This window comes from Ascidia mentula, chromosome 3 (genome assembly GCF_947561715.1).
Source record: "Ascidia mentula chromosome 3, kaAscMent1.1, whole genome shotgun sequence".
Lineage (NCBI taxonomy): Eukaryota > Metazoa > Chordata > Ascidiacea > Phlebobranchia > Ascidiidae > Ascidia > Ascidia mentula.
The window spans coordinates 13374903-13399810 of NC_138568.1; the positions used below are offsets into that span (position 1 = coordinate 13374903).

A 24908-nucleotide genomic window follows, 5' to 3' on the forward strand; every position below is an offset into this window, starting at 1 on the left:
TGAATCATCTTGCGCAAAAGTAGAAAGGAAAGTTATCAAAAAAAAACATTTGAATTCCGCTTTCTTCGTGCGGATATTTTTAGCGAATATTTAGTTTCAATTTGTATTGTGAGCTTTGAATAGATTGTTTACGACCAAACACGTGATTACTACGACTCATTGTTACGTATGTTTTGTAAATGAGTTGCGCAAACTAAACCCTATAGTTGCGCAAGATAGTTCCCCTATTACAACATACTGATTGTTATTTCGTAGCATCTGTGTGAAATGTGATATCTGTATTCATATACCGTTACACGTCAACAATGATAAATGAAAGTTTAAAAACCAGAAACCACAACACCGCAGTATGGAAGACAGAAGCCGTCGATCGAACCGCACATCGCAAAAATAATCTACTGCCAAATGGACTTGATCGACACAGAGAAAGAAGGTAAGTGGAATTCATGTTGTTTAGAAATAGTAATTTCATGTGGCTTATTTAGACGAAGACTGTATTTAACAAAATAGGCCGTGTTGTCAACAACAAAACGTTTTTCCGAATATTAGGTCTATGCACAAGTCAATATAGTATTCCTGCGAACAATATATAACTCAACTTCCAAATTTTTAGATTAATGTCAGTGGCTTGGATTTTGTTGGAGATTTTAATATACATCAAATGTGGGATTTTTAAAAGACCCTTTGTAAAATGCAATCTAGCCAAAAAAATTTACGCAAGTGGCAATTATGTTTTCCATCCTATTTTTAACAAACATTTAAAACTAAGAAATCATTGAAAGTTTTATGCGATTTTTTGACAGCATTAAAACTGCAAGAAGCGGAACAGGTCATAAAATTAAAGTTCGTCTGTGACGAAAATGGAAAAGAGAAAAATGAGCAAGAGTCAGCAAAGATTCTACATGCACTTGGCAAGATATATCGAGAGAAAACACCAGATAGACTCTGTCTTATACAATCAGCAACATTGCTTAACGCAGCAATAATTCGATCCCCTGAAAAACAACCAATCATTGAAGATTTGCAGGAACTACACAGACATGTTTTGGATCTGGTAGGACGAAGCCCATTCAATCACAACCTGCAAATTATTACAGCCGATTGCTTTAAACTTGTTGAAACGATGCGGGAAAAAGCCAAAACTTCTTTGCAAGAATTGGAAAATATTCCTGAAGGTGAAAGTAAAGTTGAATTTATCGAAAGGCTCCAGAGTCAAATAGCGGATGATTACGTATCGACCATGAAAACAATTTCCCAGATATGCATTTCAGTACTTGGGGAAGTCCCTTGTCAGTTTGCTCTGGTCGGTGTTGGCTCCCTGGCTCGAAGCGAAATAACCCCATATTCTGATTTTGAATCGATAATCGTTTTGGAAGGAAATGCTCAACTAATTCCCAACTACGAAAGCGCTTTGGAATACTTTCGAAATTATTCCCTGCTATTTCAATTAGTCGTAATAGGTTTTGGTGAAACTATTATTCCCTGTGTTGCCATTCCTACATTAAACAACTACGAAACGGAAGGTGGAAACTGGTTTTTTGATGCAATCACCCCCCGGGGAGTTTCATTCGATGGATTCATGCCACACGCTTGCAAATCTCCGTTGGGAAGACTAAGGGAAACCAAAAACAAACCGTGGACTTTGGAACTGATACAGCCAGTACCTATGATGGCCGAATTTCTACACCTTGACAGCGACCTTAAACAAGGCTATCATCTCTCGGACATTCTGACACTAATACGATTTGTTGATGGCAACAAAAAAGTATACCATGATTTTTATTGCAAAGTTCAAAAATACGTTATAAATACAGATAGCGAAAATGTCGAAATGTTAATGAGACAAATTAAAGAAGACCTTGATACTTTTGCAGTGTTTAACAACCTTCCTAATGTGAACGTGGACAAACAAATCAACATTAAACGAGTTGTTTACAGAACTACAACAATCTTCGTGTCCGCACTTGGCCGTTTGCATGGCATAAGCAACTCTTCTTTTCAGACTCTGAGAATACTACAAAAGCGCGGTGCCATCACAAAAGAAGCACAGAATAATTTGATGTTTGCGGTATCCACTGCATGTGAAGTTCGTTTGAAGGTTTACGTGCATAAAAAGGGACAAAACGAATGGCTTTCTATAGAAGAAAAAGAGTCTGAAAAAGATAAAGGAAATGAAGCAAAGTTTATTAAAACTGTGGGCTTGGAAAGACTGCTCAAGTACTTTAAAGTGGCGTTCTGTCTTCAAAGAACAATACGAGAAAAAGAAAAACCACCTTACAGAACAAATTTTCTTGATGTTGGATTGGACGTCGATGTTGCTATTTTGTATTACTTCAACCAATATCGAAACGTTGTTGATCTTTGCAGCGAACTTCGAGAAACCTATTTGACAAACCATGATGAGATGTCAAAAGTTATCGCTTGCACATCCTTAATTGCAAATTGTTTGTATCGTACAGGAGAATACAACGACGCCCTATTTGAATGCAACAAGGAGATTGAATACAGAACAGCCAGTAAAGATTCTTCCCAGTTTGAACTTGGAAACTGCCGAAAAGCAAAGGGAAAATGCTTATTTAAGTTACGGCGATTTAAGGAATCGATGGAAGAGCATTTGAAGGAAAGGGAGGTGTTGGAAGCGATGTCTCTGGCGTTTGCTGATTGTCAAGAAAGTATTGGAAACTGTTTGTTCCACATGGATTTATATGAAGGTGCATTGTCAACATTTCGCGAGCAGTTTGAAACGCTGAATGAGGTTTCCACTTGTGAAACGATACAACATGCTGAGTGTTTGACGAACATCGCTGGGTGTTTGTTTCGTTTGGAGCGGTTCACGGGTGCCCTTTACAACTACCAACAAGCAATGGATATTTATTGCGTTGTGCTAAACAAAAGAACGAAGGTCCCTATTGCTGACCTCCACGGCAAAATTGCACACTGTTATTTTCGCCTGCAGGAAATGCATAAAGCCTTGAAAAGCTACAGAAATGAACTACAAATTTTGTTGGAAGAAACAAACGCAGACGAAAACCGCTTGCATGACGCGTATATGAATGTGGCAGGTTGTTGTTCCTCCTGCGAATTATATAAGGATGCAATTGAGTGCTACCAACTTATGATGAATAAGAATTTTTCCAACACAAATTTTGTTTTAGTAAAAAGTCACATTGCCACATGTTACATGAAACTGGGTGATACCGAAAAAGCATTGAAATTGCACCAGCTTGTACTCGATGAACTTAAAAAGGCGGAAAGCAACAGTAAAGATACCGATGCCGTTTTGATAAACAGTACTTTAGAAAATGTTACCTATTGTTTGTTGCAGCTGGGAAAGTCCCAAGAAGCTCTTGATTTTTATGGGTCCCATGTAGAATTTGTAGATAGTCAGTTTGACAGTGTTTTCAATATTTCGAAATAAGCTCACAGCCAGTTTAATTTTATGCCACGTGTGGAACGTCTTTTGTATTGCTTAGTTGTATTAAAACTCTTTTCAACTTATTTCAGTGTGTTTTGTACCTTCGAACACATTTCGTGACCAGACTTGTATTTTCAAGCTGTATAATATCAAACAACATATATTTTGTTAAAGTGTACCAAATGAAATTAGAAAAGGTAACAGAAAATTTCAAATTTTGAAGAAAAAGAAAAATTATTACCTCATCGTGAAACGTCCAAATTTATTTATCATGTGAATGGGGCGATCACCGCCTCTTCGAAAATTCCTGGATCGACCCTGTGCTGCGTACCAACATCTGCACTATAGGCCCATATAACGATGACATTCGAGATATTAGGCACTCTCATTCAACTATTGATAATTCAAGTTTTGTTCAATGGCTGTGCGTTCCGGTTTTGAGGATACAACTACAACAACTCTTTGAATAAGAATATTTGCATTTTACATTTTGAGGTTTATGCGTGACAGGCCTTCTCACTACTGCAGCAGTTGTAACGTAGAAAGTAGGACATTTTTGTAGCCAGTCAGGGAGCAAAGGTGTCATACCCCGGGCATATATCTAGACTGCCTTTTCATTATTCTCAAGTGCGCTTTTTAGTTGAGAAGTTTGTGGTATAATTTTATTGAAAATTTTTCTCACCAAGAACAGGTCTTTTTCTCCTTTGTGGTGCGAGATTTGGGACTTGCAAAATTGTCAAGGTCACAGAAATCTATACGAAGAAGTGAAACTATTTAAAGTGCATGTGACACGTAAAATAAAACATGGTAATAATTAAAATAAGAGATGTTCATAACTTTAAAACATTTTTGGCAAAAAAATAGCCTGATACGACGACTGGTTTCTGAAATACAACTGAACAAATGCGCATTTTTACCGCTGCGAACGGAATCGTGCGAAAGCGAGATTATTGTTGCGTGACGTCATAGAAAGCACTTTGGTCGTGGGAGTGCTGGCAGCAAGCCTTACGTGTAGGAATGGAAAACATTATAAAACTCGTTTAGTATATGGTATTGCATTAAAACAGGGGTCAACAATAAACAAGTGCAACAAACGGATTTCGATGTTAATTTGAGCTACACACAGATGACCGCTGTTTCGACCTATAATGTCTTATTTAGTTGTGTAATAATAAAACAGTTACTGGGACAGGGTGTTCTTGTTGTTACAGCATTTATGATCGCTAACGTGACACATGAACGTTTCAAAACACTACAAAGGCAAACCGTCAATTTAGGATTGCCGCTCATTTTCGTGCAGTTTTCTACTCAATTTAGCACATGATGTCAATTACACCACAGCGAAAAAGGTTACGATTTTTGGTCGCCCCTCATTTTCGTGCAGTTTTCTACTTATTTTAGTTGACGTAGAACCGAAAAACTTTGGATATATGTTTGTTGTAGATGTACCATTAGTTTTAGTTGTCATGGCCGTTGCATATGCACTTTAATGGTTACAATCCCACCTCCCGGTGCCTACTTAACATATGAAATTAAATATTTTTGTTTCTGCAATTAATTTAAAAGAAAACATTTAACTAAATCGTTCGGGTTTTGAAACTTCTGTTAGTTTCACAATATTGACTTAATACTAAACCGTTCGCTGATTTTTTTGTAAATCGCTGGACCTTCGTCGAACCCTGAAAGGTCGCCATCGAACCCCAGAGGTTCGATCGAACCCAGGTTAAGAAATTAAAAAATTCCAAATTTTTAAACACAGTCAAAGCAAACGTTTTCGGCCAAACAGTTTTAAATTGAGCCAAATTTAGGAAATTTAGCCTTGAAACAAACAAACTGGCATCTTTGGGCCCGAAAAATGCTGACAGATGTACCGCAAGGTTGTCGATAGTCCAATAAAAGGATACGTGTACCAATTATTGTCCTTAAAATGGAACAAAATTATGTGAATTGTTTCGCATGATAAAACAGAGTTTCAAAAACAGGTATTACCAAACAAATAATGTAATTCATATCATATGCTACCATATTCTCAAAAACATCGTTTTTTCTGAAAAAAAAAACTATGTAAAATTTTAGCGACTTGAAATTGTTTTACTTGGTTCGTGTTAACCCTAATGCAAAATTTAGGTAAGAAACAGAACAATGGACTTTGTTTCAGTCGAAATTACTTGTAAAATGACCCCGTTGCTAAAAAAACAACATACTGAATTAGCTTAGACAAACTGCTCTTTATATTTCTCAAATATTTGATAAATTTGCAAAAAAACGCATGAAATGCTGCTTAACCGCGCAGAACGCTTTTAGACAAGTTTTGTAGATGGATATTCGATTCTAGTGATAACATTTGTCTGTTGTCTTGCATCAGATCGAGAGATCTTTGTTTTTTACCAAACTCAGGTTTATGAAGCAGAAAAATGGAACAGTCTTACAACCTGCGAAGTCCAGGTAGTAAAATTTATATTTATTTAAATTGCTGTACCTAGTTTGTTTTTTAATTATATTAATTGCCCAGCTGTCAAAAGACTGATGAAGGAAGCTCGTGAAATGCGGGAGCCTACTGCTGAATATTCTGCAAAGCCTCTTGATGACAATTTGTTTGAATGGCATTTTACGTTTCGCGGGCCCGCAGATTCAGAATTTGATGATGGGTTTTATCATGGACGAATTATTCTGCCTCCTGAATATCCAATGAAACCTCCAAGCATATTGTTGCTTACTGTAAGTGAAAATTTATAAAAAATATTCTTATTTTATTTTTCTTGTAATTGCCTGACTCCATAATCATTTGTTTTATTGGTGTCCATGCCATTTTATCAAGTATGTTGTTCATATGCATAGTAGCCTAACTTTGTGTACAAAACAAAAGTGATTTGATTCCTTTCCTGCAGCCAAACGGTCGATTTGAGCTACACAAGAAGATTTGTCTCAGTATATCTGGTTACCACCCTGAGTCATGGCAACCAAGCTGGAGCAGTATGTAGTATTTTGTTTACTGTAATTTTTTTAAATAATTTACATTATGTTTTTTCACCAGTCCGAACTGCCATATTGGCAATTATTGGTTTCATGCCCACGAAAGGAGAGGGTGCAATTGGTGCTCTTGACTATACTGCAGATGAACGAAAAAAACTGGCAAAGCAGTTAGTAATTAGTTTTTGCATCTGTAATAATGTTTGACAAAATATTTGGTACACATAGATCACTGAACTTTTCATGTCCAACTTGTGGATTGATAAGGAATCTACTTGCTGTCACAACTACCAGACCTAAAGAAGAAGATGAAAAAGACAAAGAACTTGCCAAGCAAATCATGTTTGCAAAACCGAAAACAACCAACTCACCAGAAGAACAACCCACTAGTTCGAATGATAGTGCTACAGAGGATGGACCTACAACAGAGGATGGATTAAGGTTGAGGAATCAAAGTTCATCAAACCAATCCACTGCTACTAACCCAAATGAAAATCAAACTATACAAACATCTGAACATAGACAAGTGCAAAGACAAAATGAAACATCATCAATTATGTTGATAATAGTTTTGACTGTTGCCATTGCAATTCTGTTGTTAAGAAGACTGGACAGAATGTTTGATATTACTACAGAATTTGGATCTTGATAATACATATATTAATTATTTATTTAGAATTTTTATTTCAAAACAACTTGTACAAAAGTTTTTCTTTATTAACTGTGGATGGGGTGGGTGGTTCAACAATAATGGTGAAACATTACTTTCAAACATTAGTATCATTCTCAAATATGTGGAAACATTCCACCTGCTTCCTCTTGTTTGAATATACTTCTATTACAAGTCAAATATATACCTTAAAATATTGACCTTGTCTTTCATATCAGCTAGTTGAAAAAGCCTTCATTTCAATGAGCACACAACATATGTAAAATGGTGTTTCTTTATTGCCAAAGAAACGTATAAAATAACACTGTTACACTGCACTGAATACACAATAAGCAGCTGCAGCATAATGTGGAAATCTTGAAGAACAATGCTAAGCGCACAGTAACCTGAAGGAGATGTTGTGGACACTACTAACTCATTTTAAAGTTGCAGAAAGGTGATACAAGACCCGAATTCCATTTAGAAGAATGTACCCATTATCTAAGTACCGTCCTTGCATTATGTTAGGCGGTCAAAACTTGAACCAGAACTTTTAAGCTTAGAGCAGGGCACACACAAGGGTACAAAAATGGCACCACAACAGTAGCAAACTTTCGTGGTTTTCCTGACAAAAGCGGTCAGCACCAATAGTGAAATTGACAAGAAACCTTCATTAATATGGAAGTAAGCAACTATTATTAAAGTCTTCAGTCTAAATACATTACCCATTGATGTTTGATAAACCTCACATGAGGGTAAACGAAAATAAAATTCATTGAAACATTATTTCAACTATTTTGTAAATAACCAACCACTGTAAAATTGCAATTTATAATGCGTCATAATAAACGCAGTACAAAATGGCAAGACTTGAATTGCACAAAACATCACAATTAGATTTAATTGTATACTTCAGTATAGCGACAGTAATAGGCATATTCCACGCATTAAAATGGTGTTATTTGCAACTACTTGGCGCAAGAGATGAATCATTAAAAAAAACAATGTCTCTGTACGTAAGAACGCAAGGTAGTAGCATTGTTGCTCTCATAATACTGCAAACTAATTTCGTGATATTTTTGACCATATAACGTTGTGTCTCTTTAAGGAAGTTATTGTTCATTTTACACACAGTTACCCCAAATATCACGGAATTGGGCACATTCAATAAAACGACGTTAAAAAACACCTGCCATTCCGGCCATCGCCTTAGACCAAAAAGCAGGGATCAGGAAGTCTAATATTGTTACTAGCACAGTGCAACTTTATCGACCGGTTGAAAAAAAGAAATTTATGTACAATAATCCTAACTGTCCCTTAAGTATTCCGTCAACGCCCTCATTCCATACAACAGTCCGACTTGTAATCTCGATTCCATAATCATAATTGTGACGTGAATCTTCTCCGAGTGACGAAATTGCTTCCAGAAGCCGTCGTAGAGTTTACGATTTGTCTTTTCGGGAAAACAGCTGGCAGTTTTTATAAACACCTTCAATGGTCTTTCCAAAAGTTGGTTCACTTCACCGTAATTGTAATCGTCGTACCTGGGACAAAAAGTGTTTTTATAGAAACACCATATTCTCTGGAGATATCGACATTAATCTAATGTGCTGAAACCAAAGGTATATATTTTCCATAAACGCAATTGCATCGGATGGGTTTAGGAATTTGTGAACTGTTTGGACTCACAGACAAATTCAAACAAATAGTTGAAACAGTGGTACAACTTACATGATGCCGTACATGCAATGGACGTACATCCAAACTGCACGACGCAAAGACGACGTATCGACATTATCTTTCGAAGCCAAACTACAAAACATAAATAAGTTGTTATATTGCAGGTTAACATTCAAAAATGTTTTGCGGACGCTTACGTCTTGTAAGTTAGGGTTTGGGCAATGTTGAACTTCACGTCCAAGAGATCTGCTACATCGCTGTAAAATTTCCTTACAACCAGACAAGCGTGATCTCCCCACGTGTAATCCTGCATTTACAAAACGTGCATGACAGAAAAAAAACAATGATTCAAATGCAATAAACAAGTATGGGGATGAAAAATTTTTGGAAATGTTATGATAAATTTCAGAGTTAAAAACTTTTAATTAGGAACAAAGTTTAGCTGCAACTGTATGAGACCTTTAGTTTAAATGTGATGACAATGCCTATTAAAACGCGTGTTTGCTGCACAGCGTTTGCACTGCTGCATTGGTGCAAACCATGCTGTAATGAGCCATAGGCACTTGCACGGTTTTTTGGCAAACCTTGCACCAGAGCACATTGAAATGTCGTGGGCTACACGACAAATCACGAAGGGGCAAAACCACTCACTTGCTCACGAAACGTTGGGATTTCAGCGGCGACATCACGTTTTGCAAATTCTTGGTAGCTGTAACCCGGATCGACAACATAGCGTGCAAATGATGTTGCACCATCCACCGGACTGACTGTACCTACAAAAGTGGAGTTGTTGGAGAAGGTCGAATCGAACAGTTTTTAAACCGATTACAACTAACTAGCCTACCGCGGTGCTTACCAGGAATAAGACTGTGGGACGCTTCGTCTTTCTCCTTCTCGAACCTTCGATTCATCTCCTCTCTCGTTACCTCTTCCTCCTCTTCTCTTAATCTCTTCATTCTCTCCATTAAAACTTCAACGTCACCGGTATGTTCCGCTCCCTGTCATTGTTAACACGAGGTTTATGAAAACGGCACAATGCTAGCGATGACCACCAACGAAAAATGAAAATAAAAACAAACAATTTGCAATGTAACAACTTAAATTTGTTTCAAATGACATGCAATGAAAAGAAATTAACTTCTAACACTTTTGATTATGATTGAAAGCACCGACCAAACAGGTTAGGTATTGGAGTTGCGAAAAAACCTTTGCAATAGAACACAAAGACGAGCACATGCAACTTCGACGGACATGCCATCACAAAAAGTGGGTAATACCTTTACCAGAATATCTTCAGGGGCTAGGAATTCGTCATCCCACTACGCAAAGCAATTGCAGCATTAACTAACAGAAGCTGTACACACGATTATCGCCATCAACATACAAAGTTACGATCAAACCATCAGCAACTCATAACAACAAATAGAAAGGAAGCGTGCTACCACAAGCCAAGCAGTGAAACAATGCAAGCGCCGAGTTTCCTGAAACAAACTACAATAGGAGCTTACCAAGTTGTCGATTATTGGAGATACGCGACCATAATTTGGCGAAGTGGTTCCTGATGATGGGGAACTGTTTGGACTGGATGGTGCAGATTTGGTCGACTTGTTATGAAAGACATGGGCCGTTTCGTGGTCGATTTCTAGGTTAATTCCACTTCCGTGACAAAATACAGCCAGTCCATGGAAGTGACACAACAGTACAATCGCCTGTGCGAGTTCAGGGTGCTGCCACCGTGATGACGTTTCACCGTCAACCAGTTCCTGCGCAAGCAGACTCTTGTAATACTTTTATTGCTTAATGAGAGATGATAACATAACACGTGCATTAGCCTGGAACTTTGGTTGAAATATTTACCTTGATATGAGCTGGAGTGACGAGCCAAGGTCGATGAGCAAGCAGTTTGTTTAAAGTTGAAAGTGCACGCAACTTCGCTGGAACGTGATCTATGCCACGTAACCACTCTCGGTCGCCACCTTGCAGCAAAAAGTGCGCCTCCATTAGATGAACAAGATAAGTGCATCTATGACGCGCAGCAGCCTGTCGAAAAATAAGACCACGTGTTTTTTTTAAAAAACTAACCTCAATTACAGGTTTACTTTGCGTTGCAAATAATGGGGTTTAGCTAAATATCAAGAAGCTGTAATGATCACATTTCAACGAAAATATTTCATTGTTTTCTGCGACAAACAAAACATAAGGAAGAAGCTTAGGTGGATTGGGGAGGGGTCACATGGAGCGATCACAACATCTAGAAAAACTTTTTGGATTCGCCGAAAGTTTCACGTCACCTACCATGATTGCTATGTAGCTGCGGTACTGAAACGGCAACGCTCCTTTCGATTGTAAGAGATGAAAATTAGTGTCGAGAAATTGCTGAAGATATTGCGGGTGAAGTGCCATAACCATCACCATGTGCTCGAGGCGGCAGTTGTGAATGAAACTTTCCTCATAAAGCGTGTAAGTCTGCAATACAACATAGCGGATTTATTGCATGGATATTTTTGTTGAGCGTTTTATCAAACAAACAAATTGTGCAACAATCCACTTATCGAAAGTTAAATCAACAAATATGTAATTTGAGTGAATGTCGATTTACACACCTGGTCATCATCCGTATCCACCGGGTTTATCTGAAAAAACAAAAGCAGAAAAGTTGCTGGAAGTCCCAATGCAAACCTTATCAACTTAAATAAACAGGGAGTGTAGAAAAAGAGAGGCAACTCCTCGAGATTCTGCTGACGTGGTGTCAATCGTGTTGTTCGCTAACGCAAACATTCGTTTGCTAAACAAATTCGTAGGTACCTCTTAATCAGCAATTTCTAGAACCGGCATTATTCAAGTTTGGAGTATTTCTTTTTCAATTTGTACCAAAAATTTAAAATATTCTTGTGCATATCTGTAAGAAAAGTGTTGAAAAACTCCGCAGTGCACAGATAAAATTTGCGCCAGGCTCTTATTGCCGGTCTATTTTGCGATGTCTGTTAAATTTCAGCAAATACGCGTCACGCACCAGTTGCTGCGAATTAGTGTTTGTTCATGACATGAAACAAGGTACGAGCAGTCGGTCGAAGTGGAGCGGACAAATGCAAACAAAAGGCCTGTGGAACAAAGCGCCCGGTGATAACAGGACTCCGTGTAAAACAAAACGGCGATTCGGTTTACATCCCAAACAGCTGATGTGGTTCTTAATTGGCCAGAATTTATCACAAACAAGTAACTGAGAACAGGTTTGTGTTGTGTGTGATCTGATAACTATATCGAAACAGTTGCAACAAAATACCACTCGACCTCTTTTTCGAGGTTTTGAGTTTACTCAGCATAAAAATGTAGGCTGGCTGTTTTGGTGTAAGGCATGTCCAGGCAAGCCCATTGCGCCCGGATTGTGACGTCACAGGCAATACAAGATTTGACAGCGAACGCAAAAAAATGCTTAAAGGGAGTTAAAGTGTAGTAAGTATACTACCATAGAAGCTTAAATCTGGTTTGAAGCAATATTTCACGAAGCAAAGCATGTGGAATATGGAATGCGTTGTAAGCGACAATTCTGTGTAACCGATACGCGTTTTGTTATGAGAAGTTTTGTAGCTGATGGTGCATGCTCCAACTATATCCGGTTTTCTCAATTAAAAAACTGCACGTACAAATGTCTGCAGTCAGCAAATAGTAGACCACACACATATAGCATTCACCACGTATGCACATTATTAATAGTTCTACACGCCCCTACAATAAAACAGTCATGGCCTAAGTTTAGTAAAAACTGACACCTCATAACACTTACTTAACAATAATCTTACATCTATTAAAACCCACCTGGCTATTTGGGACAAACCGACTCACGTTTCCTTTTCTTACACTTGGAACATCGACATTTTCATCCTGTAAACGAAAAACACAAGAATTTATACAGAAGAATGATAATGTCAAGATAAAATAGAGTTAATCGCTAGAACGTTTAATTATCTCCTTGTCATAGCTGCAAGCAACCACCCGGTTGAAATAATCATTTCGCGCCATTTAATTGGCTGTGCGCGTGGGTGTGCGAGGTAACAGAGCAACCACAGAAGCGCAGGATCTTTTATGACACACATAAACTGACCTGTAAATATTTATTGCGTTCGGTCTGTAATAAACTGCATGCTGGACATGTCGTCGTTAAAAGGATATGTACTGGCTTTTCGTATCTGAAAGTCTGATTTTTTGACCCACATTCCATATTATTTTTTGAACTAATATTGTCACCCAGCTGTGGTTGAGAATCAATACATTTGTTTTCTTGAGGTTGTTTTGCAGAGAACCCCGATGTGCCGTTGCAGGTGAATTCACCACTAACTTCTGTTGAGCAGCGCGGTCCCCTGCATTGATGGGAGTTAAATTTTTCCTGTCTCCTTTTAGTGACAACTGCTTCGTGGTCTCGTCTGGCGATGTACTTGACTGGGGAACCGACAGTTTGTGTAGCTGTTCGTTTGTAAGCTAGGGGGACGTTATTCAAATGCTCTGGTTGCTTTAGTTCAGAAAAACTACTGACTCGATGTCGTGATGAAAGACGTCCTCTACCTTGAACAGAGACGGGCGAAACACCTTTTGATGAATTTACCAAAACCTCCATTTTATAACACTAAAAAAATATCACATCCACCAGATCAGTTGCCAGAAAGAACACCCCTAGGGTTCCAATTGTTGTATTAAAACCTGGTCCAAAAAAGTACATCTTAATAATCGAAGACAAAACAGTCTAAACACACATTAGTGGCTGGACTTGGCACAGCCCTAAGATCCTAATATTATTGCTGCATTTTTGCCAACATAGCTTCATGCTGGCCAACACCTCTACACAGATTTAGGCTGACACAAACACAGTTGGAGCGCCCTTTTTCTCTTTCTATTATCTGCGCGCAATGACGTCGGTGTGAGTCGTGCGGCAAGATTGCATCAGACTATAACAGAGTGACGCAAACAGAAGCGCACGTCGTCACTCAAAATCTTCGCATTGAACATACCAAGTTCCTCGGTACGGAATTATGCCGAAAATACGCCTCGATACAAAAAGTACTACGAGGTTTAACACATCTTCTTATCGAGTGAGGGATCTCAGTTGCAGCAACAAGATAGCCAAACGCCAAAACTTCCACTGGAAGAGGTCGAACAAAACCAGATGATGTATTTTACAACATGATCAACGGGGGTTTCCTCAGTCTTGCTTTTCATCATGATGCGAACACTGACGTGATATCCGATTTTCCGTCAAGTGTTTCATTTGCGCTGTGCTTCGACATTCGCACGTGACGAAGCACAATTTCGTGTTTCTGAATTGCCTTTAAGCGCCAAACTAGAACGTAGACATGACCGACGTTGCTTATTACTCAACTTAACAATCGATTTTACCAGCCAGTAGGCCTATGTAAGGAATAATAATAATATTAAGATAAACTGCACAATAATATCAATGAAACGTTTTTAAATATACCGTTCAATAACACACAACTGGGTAAATCTATTTTTACTTTTTGCGAGAACGGAAACGTGTTTTTTGAATCGCTACCAGCATACTAGAGGTCAAATATATGATGTGGTCAAGATAATTACCTATCCTTGATTAACACAATCCGACAAAAATTTTATAAGCTATAACTTGCTTTTCTCCGTTTGGCGGTTTGTATTTATTATAGCATTGCATTAGTGCAAAGGAAGAACAGAAACATATATGATGCGGACGCGGTATACCCTAACATGATGCAAATACATCATCCTCTCAACAGACGAGAGATGCAGGAAACGAGAAAAAATACGTTCGATCGAAAAAGTCTTTGACGAGAGAGAGAGGCCTGTTTACAAGGACAACCACTGCTAAGTCACGTGTCTGTTGTCTGTGTTATCACTGCTGATGGAATTGAGGCATTGAGTCCTTGGAAATTTAAACACCTCTCATCTAAACGCTAACATTTGAAAAAGTGTTTTAAATATTTATTGCTTTCTTATGGCTCTTCACAATCTGAATTCCTTGTATTACAAATTTTCAGGTTCCTTCAAAAAAATTTCAGCAACTTTCCCTTGCTTTATCCATGCTAGTACTCTCCCTTTCATCGTCTTTTTTGCAATCCAACATGGAATTTAAATTCACTTTGAATCTAAAGCTTGGTCAATAACAATTTATTAGGTATAACTGATACTAAGCTAAACATCGTAAATATTTCCACTACAATCACCTGGCTGCTCAAACAAACTTCTGACATAAAATATTAATTAGATAGATTTTTTGTCAGAAATGTTATGCAGTGTTTTTTTAACATTCTACACCATGAATTAAATATTTTAGTACACACACCCCAACTTTGAAATTTCGTGCAAAATTTATGTTACATGTGAAAACAAGCTTAACTATGAATTTTTAGTGTGCAAATAATGCAGTACGTACCTGTAATTCACTTAAAATTTGGCTACATTCACTTCGAACTTCTTGAAAAGGACAACGAATGCTCAGTCGAAGTAGTGATGCCAGCGCCTGCTTCACAATTTTCGAACATACTTGTTCATCTTGTTTGCCATTTACTTCTAGACAGACTTGAGCTGTTTGTAATTGTCCAGAATTGATATTTTTTAGTATTTCAGGTGTTTCATCATTAAACAAATGATCACTGTCTGCATTATGGATCCATTGAAATATGGACCTTGACAAAATGTCCAATCCTGCTCTGCGCACACTTGAATCTTTGTGGGATATTTGAGCAAAAAGCCGTTGAGCTGTTTCATAACTCAACTTCTCATAGGAATCATAATCATCTTCCACTTCATTAAAGTTGTTTTCACAGTATTGTTGATTAAGGCATGATGCATCAAATCGACAGTTTGCATTTTCATTTGTTGGTGATGTTGGTACAGGCAGTTGTGTGGGTGAGCTTTGGTACTTTCTGTCACTTAGTTCGTGGTTTTCCAGAGCCAAAGACAACGATGTTAGGTTGTTATCCATCGCACACTTTACTGCACTTAGCCAGTTTACTACATCACTCTGCGAAGGTGGTTATAAATCAGTTACACTAACCACAATGTTAAAGTATGGAGTTTACACATTATTTGCTTTGTGTAACCCTCATACCCAAGTCACATAAGTTGTTAAAACATGTTAAAAAATCACTGAAATCTAGGCTTCTATATAAACAGACATGAGTCCTAATATCAAAACATAAAATCTAGGATTCTGAACAAACCTGCTACAGCAATCCTAGTAGCCTACTAACATAAACTGAAATCTAGGTTTCCAAAAAAACTGCTACCAACATCATTCCTTGGAAGCCTGAATGAGGCTTCAGCAGCCAGCAATCTGCGATTCCACTCATCTGGCTGAAATGTGCGAGGCGAGCGCAGAGGAACAGCGAAAGAAAGGAAGTCCTCAGTAATTTTCCAACCCGGCGTGACACAAAGTACACTCGACAGTTATAAATCAGCCTGAGCGAAATCAGCCAATCGCGGATGTTTGCCGGGTCCAGCTGATTGCAGAGAAAAAAGAAAGAGGAAATTTGCTCCCGCTCGCTGGTTTGCGACACAGCTCTTTGTGGCGCAATCGTTTCTGCGCTGGCGTGCGATATTTCTCCGTTGGCAGGAGCATGACCGATTCCTGTGAAAAAAATATCTCGCTGTGCCACTGTCTTGAATTGGGAATGTAATTTTATCTTTATCAATAGTTTTGCAATTAGCATCCAAATTAGCATCAACAATAATTTTTGCCATTTTTAGTTCTGGTCTTTCGACGTTTTTGCATGCTAAGTGCTGGGGGAGGGAGGCGTTACTCAATTTAATGTAATAGTTCTAAATATGAATAGAGGTCCTGTAATGTCTAGTTCATATTTCAAAAAATGCTTAGTGAGTTTTGGACAAAATGAGCACTTATTTTTGCCAATACTAATTTAAAAGCCAACATCCGCATCGGCTCATACGACATTTTATACACAGCAGCTGGTTAGTATTTTTGGTACGAGGCTGCAATCTTCTGTTCCCGATTTTAGATTTTGCACTTGGCGACCGACGCAACTACGAAAAAAGGTTTCTTAAGAAAAACTATTAACGAATTTGCTCATAATTCTGAGAATAAAAGGTTTAGTAAAATTCTAAAAATCTGCGACTAAGGCTGCCTGTGCTGTATTGCGGTTCAAGTAACATTGCACTTAGGCTAAATGTGAAGGTAATATATTGACCAACTTTCGTTGAACTAAAAAAACTGATTGTGGTAATAATCAACTTCACATAATTATACAGAGTTGTGCACTTCGGTTTAATGTTTTTAAACCGTTGTTCTATTCTGCCATTATCATATTGGACTTTAAAACTGCACTTCAACTTCAACCCCAACAATTTTTAAATACAACATAAACAAAATAACGAATGGGTGAAAGATTCTAAAGTATCTATGTATTTATCTGTAACAATTACAAAGACGATATATGAAAATATTACAAAAAATGGAACAATAAATAATTTTTGTTTAGAAAACAACACCACGGCCATCACAGTAGTAAAATGCAGTTAAAAATATAAATATATGAAAGACATCGTTTTTTTAGTGCCCATGAACAGCGTGATTAGATTGTTTAGTTCATGTGTGGAAGTGTTTTTAAATTCGGCCTTGCTAATGCCAAAAAATATGATTTTGTACTCTTGATAAAGTGAAGGACTCATAAGCATACAACACATCCAGGACAGAAATGGGAAGAATAAAAATAACTATAAACTAGGTGGATTTCGGTAGTAAGGCAAATGAAATAATCTTAAAGGGAGCAAAGTGCAAAAGTGCAATACGACAAAACATTTTTAAAATTTAGTTTTATAAACTTTCATCAGGGTTGTCAGTTTCCTGAACGTTTAATGGCTCCAGTATGGACGTTTTGGACAACAAGTTAGACAATAATTGTTTTCCATATGTGCGAAATTTGTCCTTCCACTCCGAAAGCAAAAAATCCACAGATATTTCATCTTTGCCATTCATTTGGCTCAATTCCAGCACTGACTGTTGATCTGCAGCATCGGAAAAGAAACGGTAACAAAACACAATATAGATATCTTTACACAATTAATCTTACTGGTGAAGTGTTGCAGCATGTTAATAAGTGGAATTAACTCTTTTTCAGTGTCTTCATCAAGATCTACATTTGAGCACAAATTCCACAAAAGCTGACAAGCTACTCCACCTATTTTCCACTGAAGTGGTGCAAAGTCCCGTAGAACATCAGTTAACCTAAGGATGGATAGTTACTATGTTTTGCTTGCTAGTAAAGACAAAAGTTCATATTTTCGTTTCACTTTTTTCGCTTCCCCGACAAACTTTGAGTCAGGTTAGCTTGCAACGTGAGAATAATGTGATAGGAGATATTTACTTGGATATGGCACGTTCTTTCAGTAAATCGGGTCGTTTTTGTGGATCGGCACTGATGTTAATAAGAACACCACATGCGTTGTACACAACCTGGTGATCGCCAGAATCCAGTAAAGCCACCATCATAAGATCGACTAAAAAACATTGCAAAACACTGTTTGTAAAACTACAAGTATAAAAAAAAATCGTTTCAAACATAACATTTTAGTGGAAGAGTAAGAGTTGCGAGATTATAAACAATATCGTTGGCTGCTGTTCGCATCGTTTATCCTTTGAAGTACTCCGAGCGTTGGGAACAAAACGTGGTATCAAGCTCGGTAGGTTAGAGAGACTGTAATCTATAAGTCATCGAACTGACGTACCTTTATGCTCGTGAACAAGGTTTCTTACATCTTCGTGACGGGTGAGATTTCCCAAGACCCGAGCCACTTCAGCCACGCACGCCATGTTGTCGCTCATCATGTGAAAGCTCAAAACTACAGGAATGTTTAAATTATCGCTTTCGTTTGGCAAATTACTTTGTAGAATAAAAAGCAAAAGCAAATATTTGGTTGATTTATTTCTAGTTTTTGTCACAACAAAAATATTAAAAGATTTAGAGTCTCAAATTGGATCACAACACAACTAAAAAGATGCTAAAATGACTACTTAATACCCACTTGATGCAAGGCGTAGACGCTGGGCAGTAACTGCGCTTCGAAGATGAGGCCGATCTTCGTCAATGATTCCGTCGTAATATGAAAGGTTGTTAAGCGTTGTCAATAAATTGACTATTAACTCTTCGCTTTCATCCAAGCTGCGTGTTTCTGACAACAATAAATTTATTGTCAAATGATGGCTTTCATTGTGTTGCCAGAAGGCTTTGTATTTTTAGATTTGTCTTTAGATTGAGACAGGTATTTGTTTCATGAAGAATTCCTTGAGACATTATTTTATTATAGACTTGCTATGTATATTTGAATATTTAAAGGTATCAACCGTAAATTTATCTACTACTGCAGTTTGAATTATTACTTAACAAAAAGAATTACATTTGGTATTGTTAGTTCGTCGTGTGCAAAGTCATAACTATAATCTCCAAACTGTTTGCACCCACATACACACAGAGCCATAGAATTTGGTACACAGAGAGTCCACCAATAATAAAAGGCCGTTGGTTAAAAAGCGGACGCAGTAGTATATTGGATTGTGAATTGAAAGCACGCCTCCTTAAGAAATGGGCGAATGGCCTCGAAAGTTTGTTACAGGTCATGCGTGAAACTTCCTTTTTTAAGTCTGGCGTCGATTAATCTCGTTTGTGCGCACCACAAACTTCTACAGGCGAAGAAAACAACCTCTGACGGGAAAACTGCCCCACATTTTTCAGAACCATGTTTATTAATGCGCAGAACAGTTTTTCGAGGACCAAATGAGAGTGTGTAAACTTCCCAAAACATTTAACACCGCAATGCAGTCCTATGAGAATGGCAAGTCGATATAAATACATAACTATTTGCTTAAATTTTTTTTCGAATTATGTTTCCTAAAAAGGAAAACGTTTCTAGTGATCGCTTGTAATAATGTTTATTTATGCTTGTCACAGTGGTTAAACCAAATATATACAAAGTACTAAAAATCCGGTACGATTTATTTTATCAGGTTGGGTGTGTTGTTATTAATTACAAGCTACGTGAAGCGAACACCGCACAACGATTTTTCTATGTTTTAAGAGGTATAAATTATTCTTACCCAACATATCCAACAATCTTTCCACCACACGTTGGTCGCAAGCGATAAGTTGACCCACATTCTCTCCAATTGACATATTTGCTATCACGCGAACAATTTTTATCAGCACGTCCCTAGCTTTTTCAGATGGGGCTGAAGATTTGTTCTCATTCGTATCCAGTTGTTCGTTGTAGTGGTCGATTAATTCCACCAGTATTGACACGAAAGGGTAATCGAACTTATCTACACAAGACAAATGTTAACAAGACTTTATATTTCATTCAAATCTTACAAAATTATCAGGCATCAGTTTCGTCATTTAAATATATAATGTGAAACGCAAACCCACAATTCAACAATCAGTGTCAGTTCAAAAATAAATCACATATTTAAATTCGTGTAGTTTTTTATTTCATTAAATAATTTAGGTTGTTATGAGATGTATTTCAGAGATATTTCGATTATTTTTATATTTTTCAAGATAATTTAAAGATACAACAACGGCAATACCTTGTCCATTGTCTTGAAGATTTGGGTAAAAATATATACTTTTTTGTAATTCATCAGAACGTGGGACCAAGTTTCCAAAAGCAAAACATAACCGAACAACAATATCTGAGTTGTGTTTGTATGCTTTCAGACTGTGAAGGAAAGGCTTTGCCCACTTTCCCGCAACAAAGTAGTTTAGACAAGTGCTGTACATTGTCAGTTTGCTGTTAAAGAAATGGAGCAATTCATAAAACTGAAACAATACATAGAAATGACAACAAGTGTATGTAAAAATGTTAAAAAAGTGATCCAGGTATTGCAAAAACCCTTAAAGACCATAACATTCAAAGAGCTTTATAATGGCAATATCAAGGGTGATTCAAAATCAGGTTAAAGGCTGATATACCAGAGATACAGTAAACAAATATGTTATTAATTTTGGACTCCACAATCACTAGCGTGTTAACAAATTTGGCTGAATTTTATTTCAAAAATGTCTGCATTTAAGTGTACCTGAAAATTCGGGAAAATATCCACACTAGTTCTTCATCATTACTAAAGTGTGTGAAGGCTGTAAGCAATGTTGAGCAGCCTTCAATTGTCTGGTGGACTTTCTTGTCTAAGTCCAGAATGTTTCGCAGAGCAGCTGTAACCTGCCAGAAAGATCAAAACAAAAAAGCTTTCATACTAATAGTAAAACATTATGTGAGGGCCTGACCATTCCTTTAGTTTTTTTACAATCAATCACCGAGAAAAAAAAACAACTTACCTGAACCAATAAATCAGTTGCGTACTTTGTTAACTTTTTTATCTCATCTGAATGTTGATGCTGTTTTGTAACCTCAACAGTTGTGTTAATAAATTGGAGTAGAGCGCCCACACAGCCATTGGTATACATAATATGAGCAACGTTCTAAACCACAGATATCTTTTGTTGTTACTTGCAGCCAAAAAAAATTCCATACTTTTCCCAAACCTTATTATTGGATAAAAACTTCAAAGAGCCCAAGAGATATGAGAATGCCAAATAATTTTCATATTTAGAAATAGGATCTTGAACCTCTTTAACAACAGTCAACATCGCAGCTGCAATTATACAAAACTTAGTAAGTTAATTTTCCAAAAATAAATTTGTATTACACATTCTGTGGCATAAAAAAGGAGCAATCATTTTAACCAAGTCACATTAATTGTACAGAAACACTTCACTTACATATAATGTTGTATTTTGTGAACAAAGAATCATTTTGCTGTTTCTTGCAAATTCGAAAAATCAATGTGCAAATGCTTTTAAAATTTTTGTTGTGTACTCGAACCTAGAGATTTAACCGAACAGTAAGAAAAAAGGAATTTATATAGAAGTACTAGACCTAGGTCAAATTAAAGTAAAATGTAACCATGTGACTTTACAACAACAGTGCAAATGTAAAAACATATGCAATGTAACAAAGTGGAGTTCACAAGATATCTTACCTGTAGAATGATACTTGCACACGAGAGGATTACATCATAAGAGTCACTGTTAAGAAGTTTAAATAAAACACTTAACAAAGACATTCTTCTTCTAGATGACATTTGTTTAAAGCAAGAACCCTTCTCCAATCCACTTGCTAAGTTGGTGCAAATTTGACAAAGTTCGTGCACATCTTAAACAATTAGTAAATAATACCCATTAAAGATACATAAACAATTACATTAATTTTCATTCAAGCATTTTACAAAAAAATACCTGTGGAAGACACATCCTGGAGTTGTTCAATAATTGGTAAAATATTTTGATTCCAATACAAAGCCTCATCGGCCGATTCATCTCCTTTCACACCATGACCTGAAATTCAAACAAATAAATTATATCAATGTACATGCATTTTTACGACCAACATGAAATATATTTTCTGTCCAAACAGCCCCAACATGGAAACCACTGCTTAGAAAAGTCATATGACTTGAAAAAATAGATTTAAAAATACAAAGCATATAAAATGGTAGACATTCTTTCTTTTTCGCTTCCCCCTACTTTATAGCATGCAGTATTTATGATACTCTCAACCATACAGTTTACTACGTTTACAAAATCCCAGTCTAGTTGTGATATTGCAATGCATAAGTGGATTGCACAATTCACATATTTAAGTAGAGTACATATGCATTGTTACAGATATTTGATTAATTTGCAAGATAATTTTTTTATTTATTTTTAATATGTGAAATGCAAATTATCAATAAATTTATGAACCTGATCCCGGAGATTGTTTGCGTCCAACTCCCTCGAATGGAACACCGACTGATCCCGCTGATGAAGACGAGGAAGCACTATTAATGTTAGATGTTGAAATTGATGTTTCTGCCTCACTTGTAGGAATAACCACAATGTTTCCCTTAAAAGTAAACAGTGTCCATGTGTTTGATCATATAGCGTTGACTTCAACATGATAGTAACAAACCTTGTTATGAATAAGTTTTTGATTTGTTGGGCGGATGGGGGGAGGTGTAGGATGATAACAAGTAACATCAACATCAACCTGGTGTGACTGAACCTCTGCAAGAAAAATTCCTTTATCATACAACTTGTTCAAAACATGCCTCAGATTGCATTTTTATACAATAGAATAGCATACAAACCTAAAAACAAACCAATTAATTGTATGTTTAAAATATAGCAAGTTTACTTTTTGGGCAACTTGCGAGAAATACAATGTTTATATCCTATTGAGATTTTTTCAATCAACAATTTTTTACCAGGATGAACTGCTTTCACTGGAGATCGGACTGGCTTCTTTTGTGATCTTCTGATGGTAAATTCAGTGGAATCATTCACCTGATTTAATCTAGCCTTCTCAACTTGTTGCTGAATCAATGGGGCTGAAGAAGGTTGCTTAACACCCGATGAAAGATCAGAGATGGGTTTTCCCAATTTCTAAAATTATGCATGTGGAAAATATATCTTATGATGAAATAGCACCATGTGCAATTTAATCAGTAATGATCTAAAAAAGAAAGCAAGTGACAGTAACATAGTCTCATAGCTGTTTTAAGTAGTTCTTAAATATGCATTAGCAAATATGCGTATTTTACATTTTATCATAAGCTTATGCACCTCCCACAACAACAGTTTGGTACACTTACTGGTGCAATTTGTAATGGTGGCAGTTTAGCACCAGAGGATGGTCTGGAAGAAGGATCATTAGCATCCAACTGATTGGGATCAAATGTAACTGCAGAAGAGGGCCTTGATCCAAGTTTCCTTCTCCCAGCACCAAACAAGGACCTAACATGGTCTTGTGGAGTAGAAGGGCGCTTTGTTTCAACCAACTTCAAAACAAATGTATGAAAGTTTGCTTTTCAAAGTTTTGAAATAAAAATGTTTTGGAAACAAAATGAAAGTCCACTCCTAATCACTTGTAGGCTACCAAAATAAGAGCAAACTTTTACAAACAAGTTCAATAAACATAAACAACTGTCTACAAACTTACAGATTGTCGATACCATTCCTTTGCTTCCCTGATAATTTGAGAACTCGTTGGTTTTTCCACTGGCGCAACAGGCTTGTTTTCTTTAGCAAATCGTCGCTTTTCTGGGCGATCCATGACCAATAAACTCACTGTTTTTTTAAAAAACAACAGAACCTTGGAATATTCAGTGGAAAAATAGCAATATTGCAGACAAATTTCAAGTAAATACAGTTACAATGTCATGTTTGACATCCGTTTTATCAACAAAACTAAATATTTGTCAAAGCTTCACTTCTGCACGCTTCACTGGCTTCATAGAAGTTGAAAAGAATTGCCTCACAACATGGTGGAATTTATAAAGCAGAGCAAAGGTAAATCAGGATATACATTGAATGATGGTAAAGAGTCAAAGAGTCATGGGAGGAAATCTGGATCAGGGAACTAGTGCCCCCCCAATATTTTGGTTGGTGGGGACATAATATCATCTGACCATCCCCCAAAATCCAGAATTTTATGTTTGATGTTTAAACTTTCTCGAATAATAAAGTTGCCTTTGTCGAACTCCTATTAATATTAAAAGTCGAATCAATAAATTATTTGAAAGAAACGTGTCCATAGCTTATCGTTTGCCTCTGGCCTCACGGTCGTCACACAATCAGCGTATAATATAAAAAAAATGTGTTTCGTATTTATTTCCATGTTTTGCGTTTTTTTTGCGCCACAATGCTTGGACCCCGAATCGAATTAGGCTATGCATCGAATAATTCAATAGTTGTAGAGTTTTAAAACAAAAACGAGCATGCTTGTTTTGTGTAATTCAGGGAAATCCTGCGAAACAATTAATGCAGAGACTGGCAGAATTATCACCAACACCTTCAGCGCAACAAGTCAGTATGGCAAACAATTTTGCCAACACATAAAAATGTGGTCCTCAAGAGCAAGTAACCTATAAAGAATCCACAAGAATTTCTCCATCATAATTTCGTTGTGCCACATATCCTATATACAGCCTATTATAAAATCTAAAATGTTTGTTAGTGATGACCCCATCAAATTGTCTGAGGGAAAATCTACAATTAACTGGGGTGGCAGAGAATTGTTTTTGTGAATTTTTGTGTCTTTTTAATTGATTTTGACTTTTTGGGGTTCAGAGTATATACAAAAGCCTGGTGTTCCGCG

At 37.0% G+C, this 24908-nt stretch overlaps 4 protein-coding genes across 5 annotated transcripts; 2 read left to right on the forward strand and 2 right to left on the reverse strand.

Annotated features, from left to right (window-relative positions):
• Positions 1-291: 291 nt before the first annotated feature.
• LOC145894616 (uncharacterized) lies at positions 292-3498 on the forward strand. The gene is made up of 2 exons (XM_082983236.1): positions 292-433; positions 804-3498. Exons 1-2 carry the CDS (start codon positions 406-408, stop codon positions 3416-3418), a joined length of 2643 nt encoding a protein of 880 aa, XP_082839362.1. The 5' UTR covers positions 292-405; the 3' UTR covers positions 3419-3498.
• A 2242-nt stretch (positions 3499-5740) lies between these two features.
• On the forward strand, positions 5741-7245 carry LOC145894813 (ubiquitin-conjugating enzyme E2 J1-like). Its single transcript, XM_082983462.1, has 5 exons — positions 5741-5860; positions 5928-6133; positions 6304-6388; positions 6450-6555; positions 6614-7245. Exons 1-5 carry the CDS (start codon positions 5830-5832, stop codon positions 7032-7034), a joined length of 849 nt encoding a protein of 282 aa, XP_082839588.1. The 5' UTR covers positions 5741-5829; the 3' UTR covers positions 7035-7245.
• A 70-nt stretch (positions 7246-7315) lies between these two features.
• On the reverse strand, positions 7316-15738 carry LOC145893947 (sestrin-3-like). Of its 2 annotated transcripts, none has more exons than XM_082982354.1 (11): positions 15133-15738; positions 12531-12596; positions 11318-11347; positions 11010-11180; positions 10572-10754; positions 10223-10477; positions 9571-9712; positions 9366-9487; positions 8912-9021; positions 8766-8846; positions 7316-8578 (listed from the first exon to the last, which is right to left on the reverse strand). In XM_082982354.1, the coding sequence occupies exons 1-11, from the start codon at positions 15682-15684 to the stop codon at positions 8341-8343; spliced, it is 1950 nt and encodes a 649-aa protein (XP_082838480.1). In that variant the 5' UTR covers positions 15685-15738; the 3' UTR covers positions 7316-8340. The 2 variants fall into 2 exon arrangements, with proteins under 2 accessions (XP_082838480.1, XP_082838481.1); XM_082982355.1 differs by lacking the exon at positions 15133-15738 and adding an exon at positions 12817-13670.
• A 1414-nt stretch (positions 15739-17152) lies between these two features.
• On the reverse strand, positions 17153-23985 carry LOC145893946 (armadillo repeat-containing protein 2-like). The gene is made up of 18 exons (XM_082982353.1): positions 23751-23985; positions 23404-23589; positions 23017-23194; positions 22722-22816; positions 22514-22655; positions 22007-22105; positions 21751-21923; positions 21491-21593; positions 21254-21363; positions 21047-21190; positions 20791-20930; positions 20299-20501; positions 19810-20031; positions 18741-18887; positions 18444-18557; positions 18083-18215; positions 17789-17943; positions 17153-17723 (listed from the first exon to the last, which is right to left on the reverse strand). Exons 1-18 carry the CDS (start codon positions 23862-23864, stop codon positions 17533-17535), a joined length of 2649 nt encoding a protein of 882 aa, XP_082838479.1. The 5' UTR covers positions 23865-23985; the 3' UTR covers positions 17153-17532.
• Between the last annotated feature and the right edge of the window lie 923 nt (positions 23986-24908).

Coding starts and splice junctions, on each gene's coding strand:
- LOC145893946 (XM_082982353.1), bottom strand. CDS start 23,864: ATGGATCGCCCAGAAAAGCGACGATTTGCTAAAGAAAACAAGCCTGTT. Junction 22,817..23,016: donor AGTGAAAGCAGTTCATCCTG/GTAAAAAATTGT, acceptor TTTTTCTTGCAG/AGGTTCAGTCACACCAGGTT. Junction 22,106..22,513: donor CAAACAATCTCCGGGATCAG/GTTCATAAATTT, acceptor TTTGAATTTCAG/GTCATGGTGTGAAAGGAGAT.
- LOC145893947 (XM_082982354.1), bottom strand. CDS start 15,684: ATGGATAACAACCTAACATCGTTGTCTTTGGCTCTGGAAAACCACGAA. Junction 11,348..12,530: donor GGTTTGTCCCAAATAGCCAG/GTGGGTTTTAAT, acceptor TTGTTTTTTCAG/ATAAACCCGGTGGATACGGA. Junction 10,478..10,571: donor TCACTCCAGCTCATATCAAG/GTAAATATTTCA, acceptor CTGCTTGCGCAG/GAACTGGTTGACGGTGAAAC.
- LOC145894813 (XM_082983462.1), top strand. CDS start 5,830: ATGGAACAGTCTTACAACCTGCGAAGTCCAG. Junction 5,861..5,927: donor TTACAACCTGCGAAGTCCAG/GTAGTAAAATTT, acceptor TTAATTGCCCAG/CTGTCAAAAGACTGATGAAG. Junction 6,389..6,449: donor ATGGCAACCAAGCTGGAGCA/GTATGTAGTATT, acceptor TTTTTTCACCAG/TCCGAACTGCCATATTGGCA.
- LOC145894616 (XM_082983236.1), top strand. CDS start 406: ATGGACTTGATCGACACAGAGAAAGAAG. Junction 434..803: donor GATCGACACAGAGAAAGAAG/GTAAGTGGAATT, acceptor ATTTTTTGACAG/CATTAAAACTGCAAGAAGCG.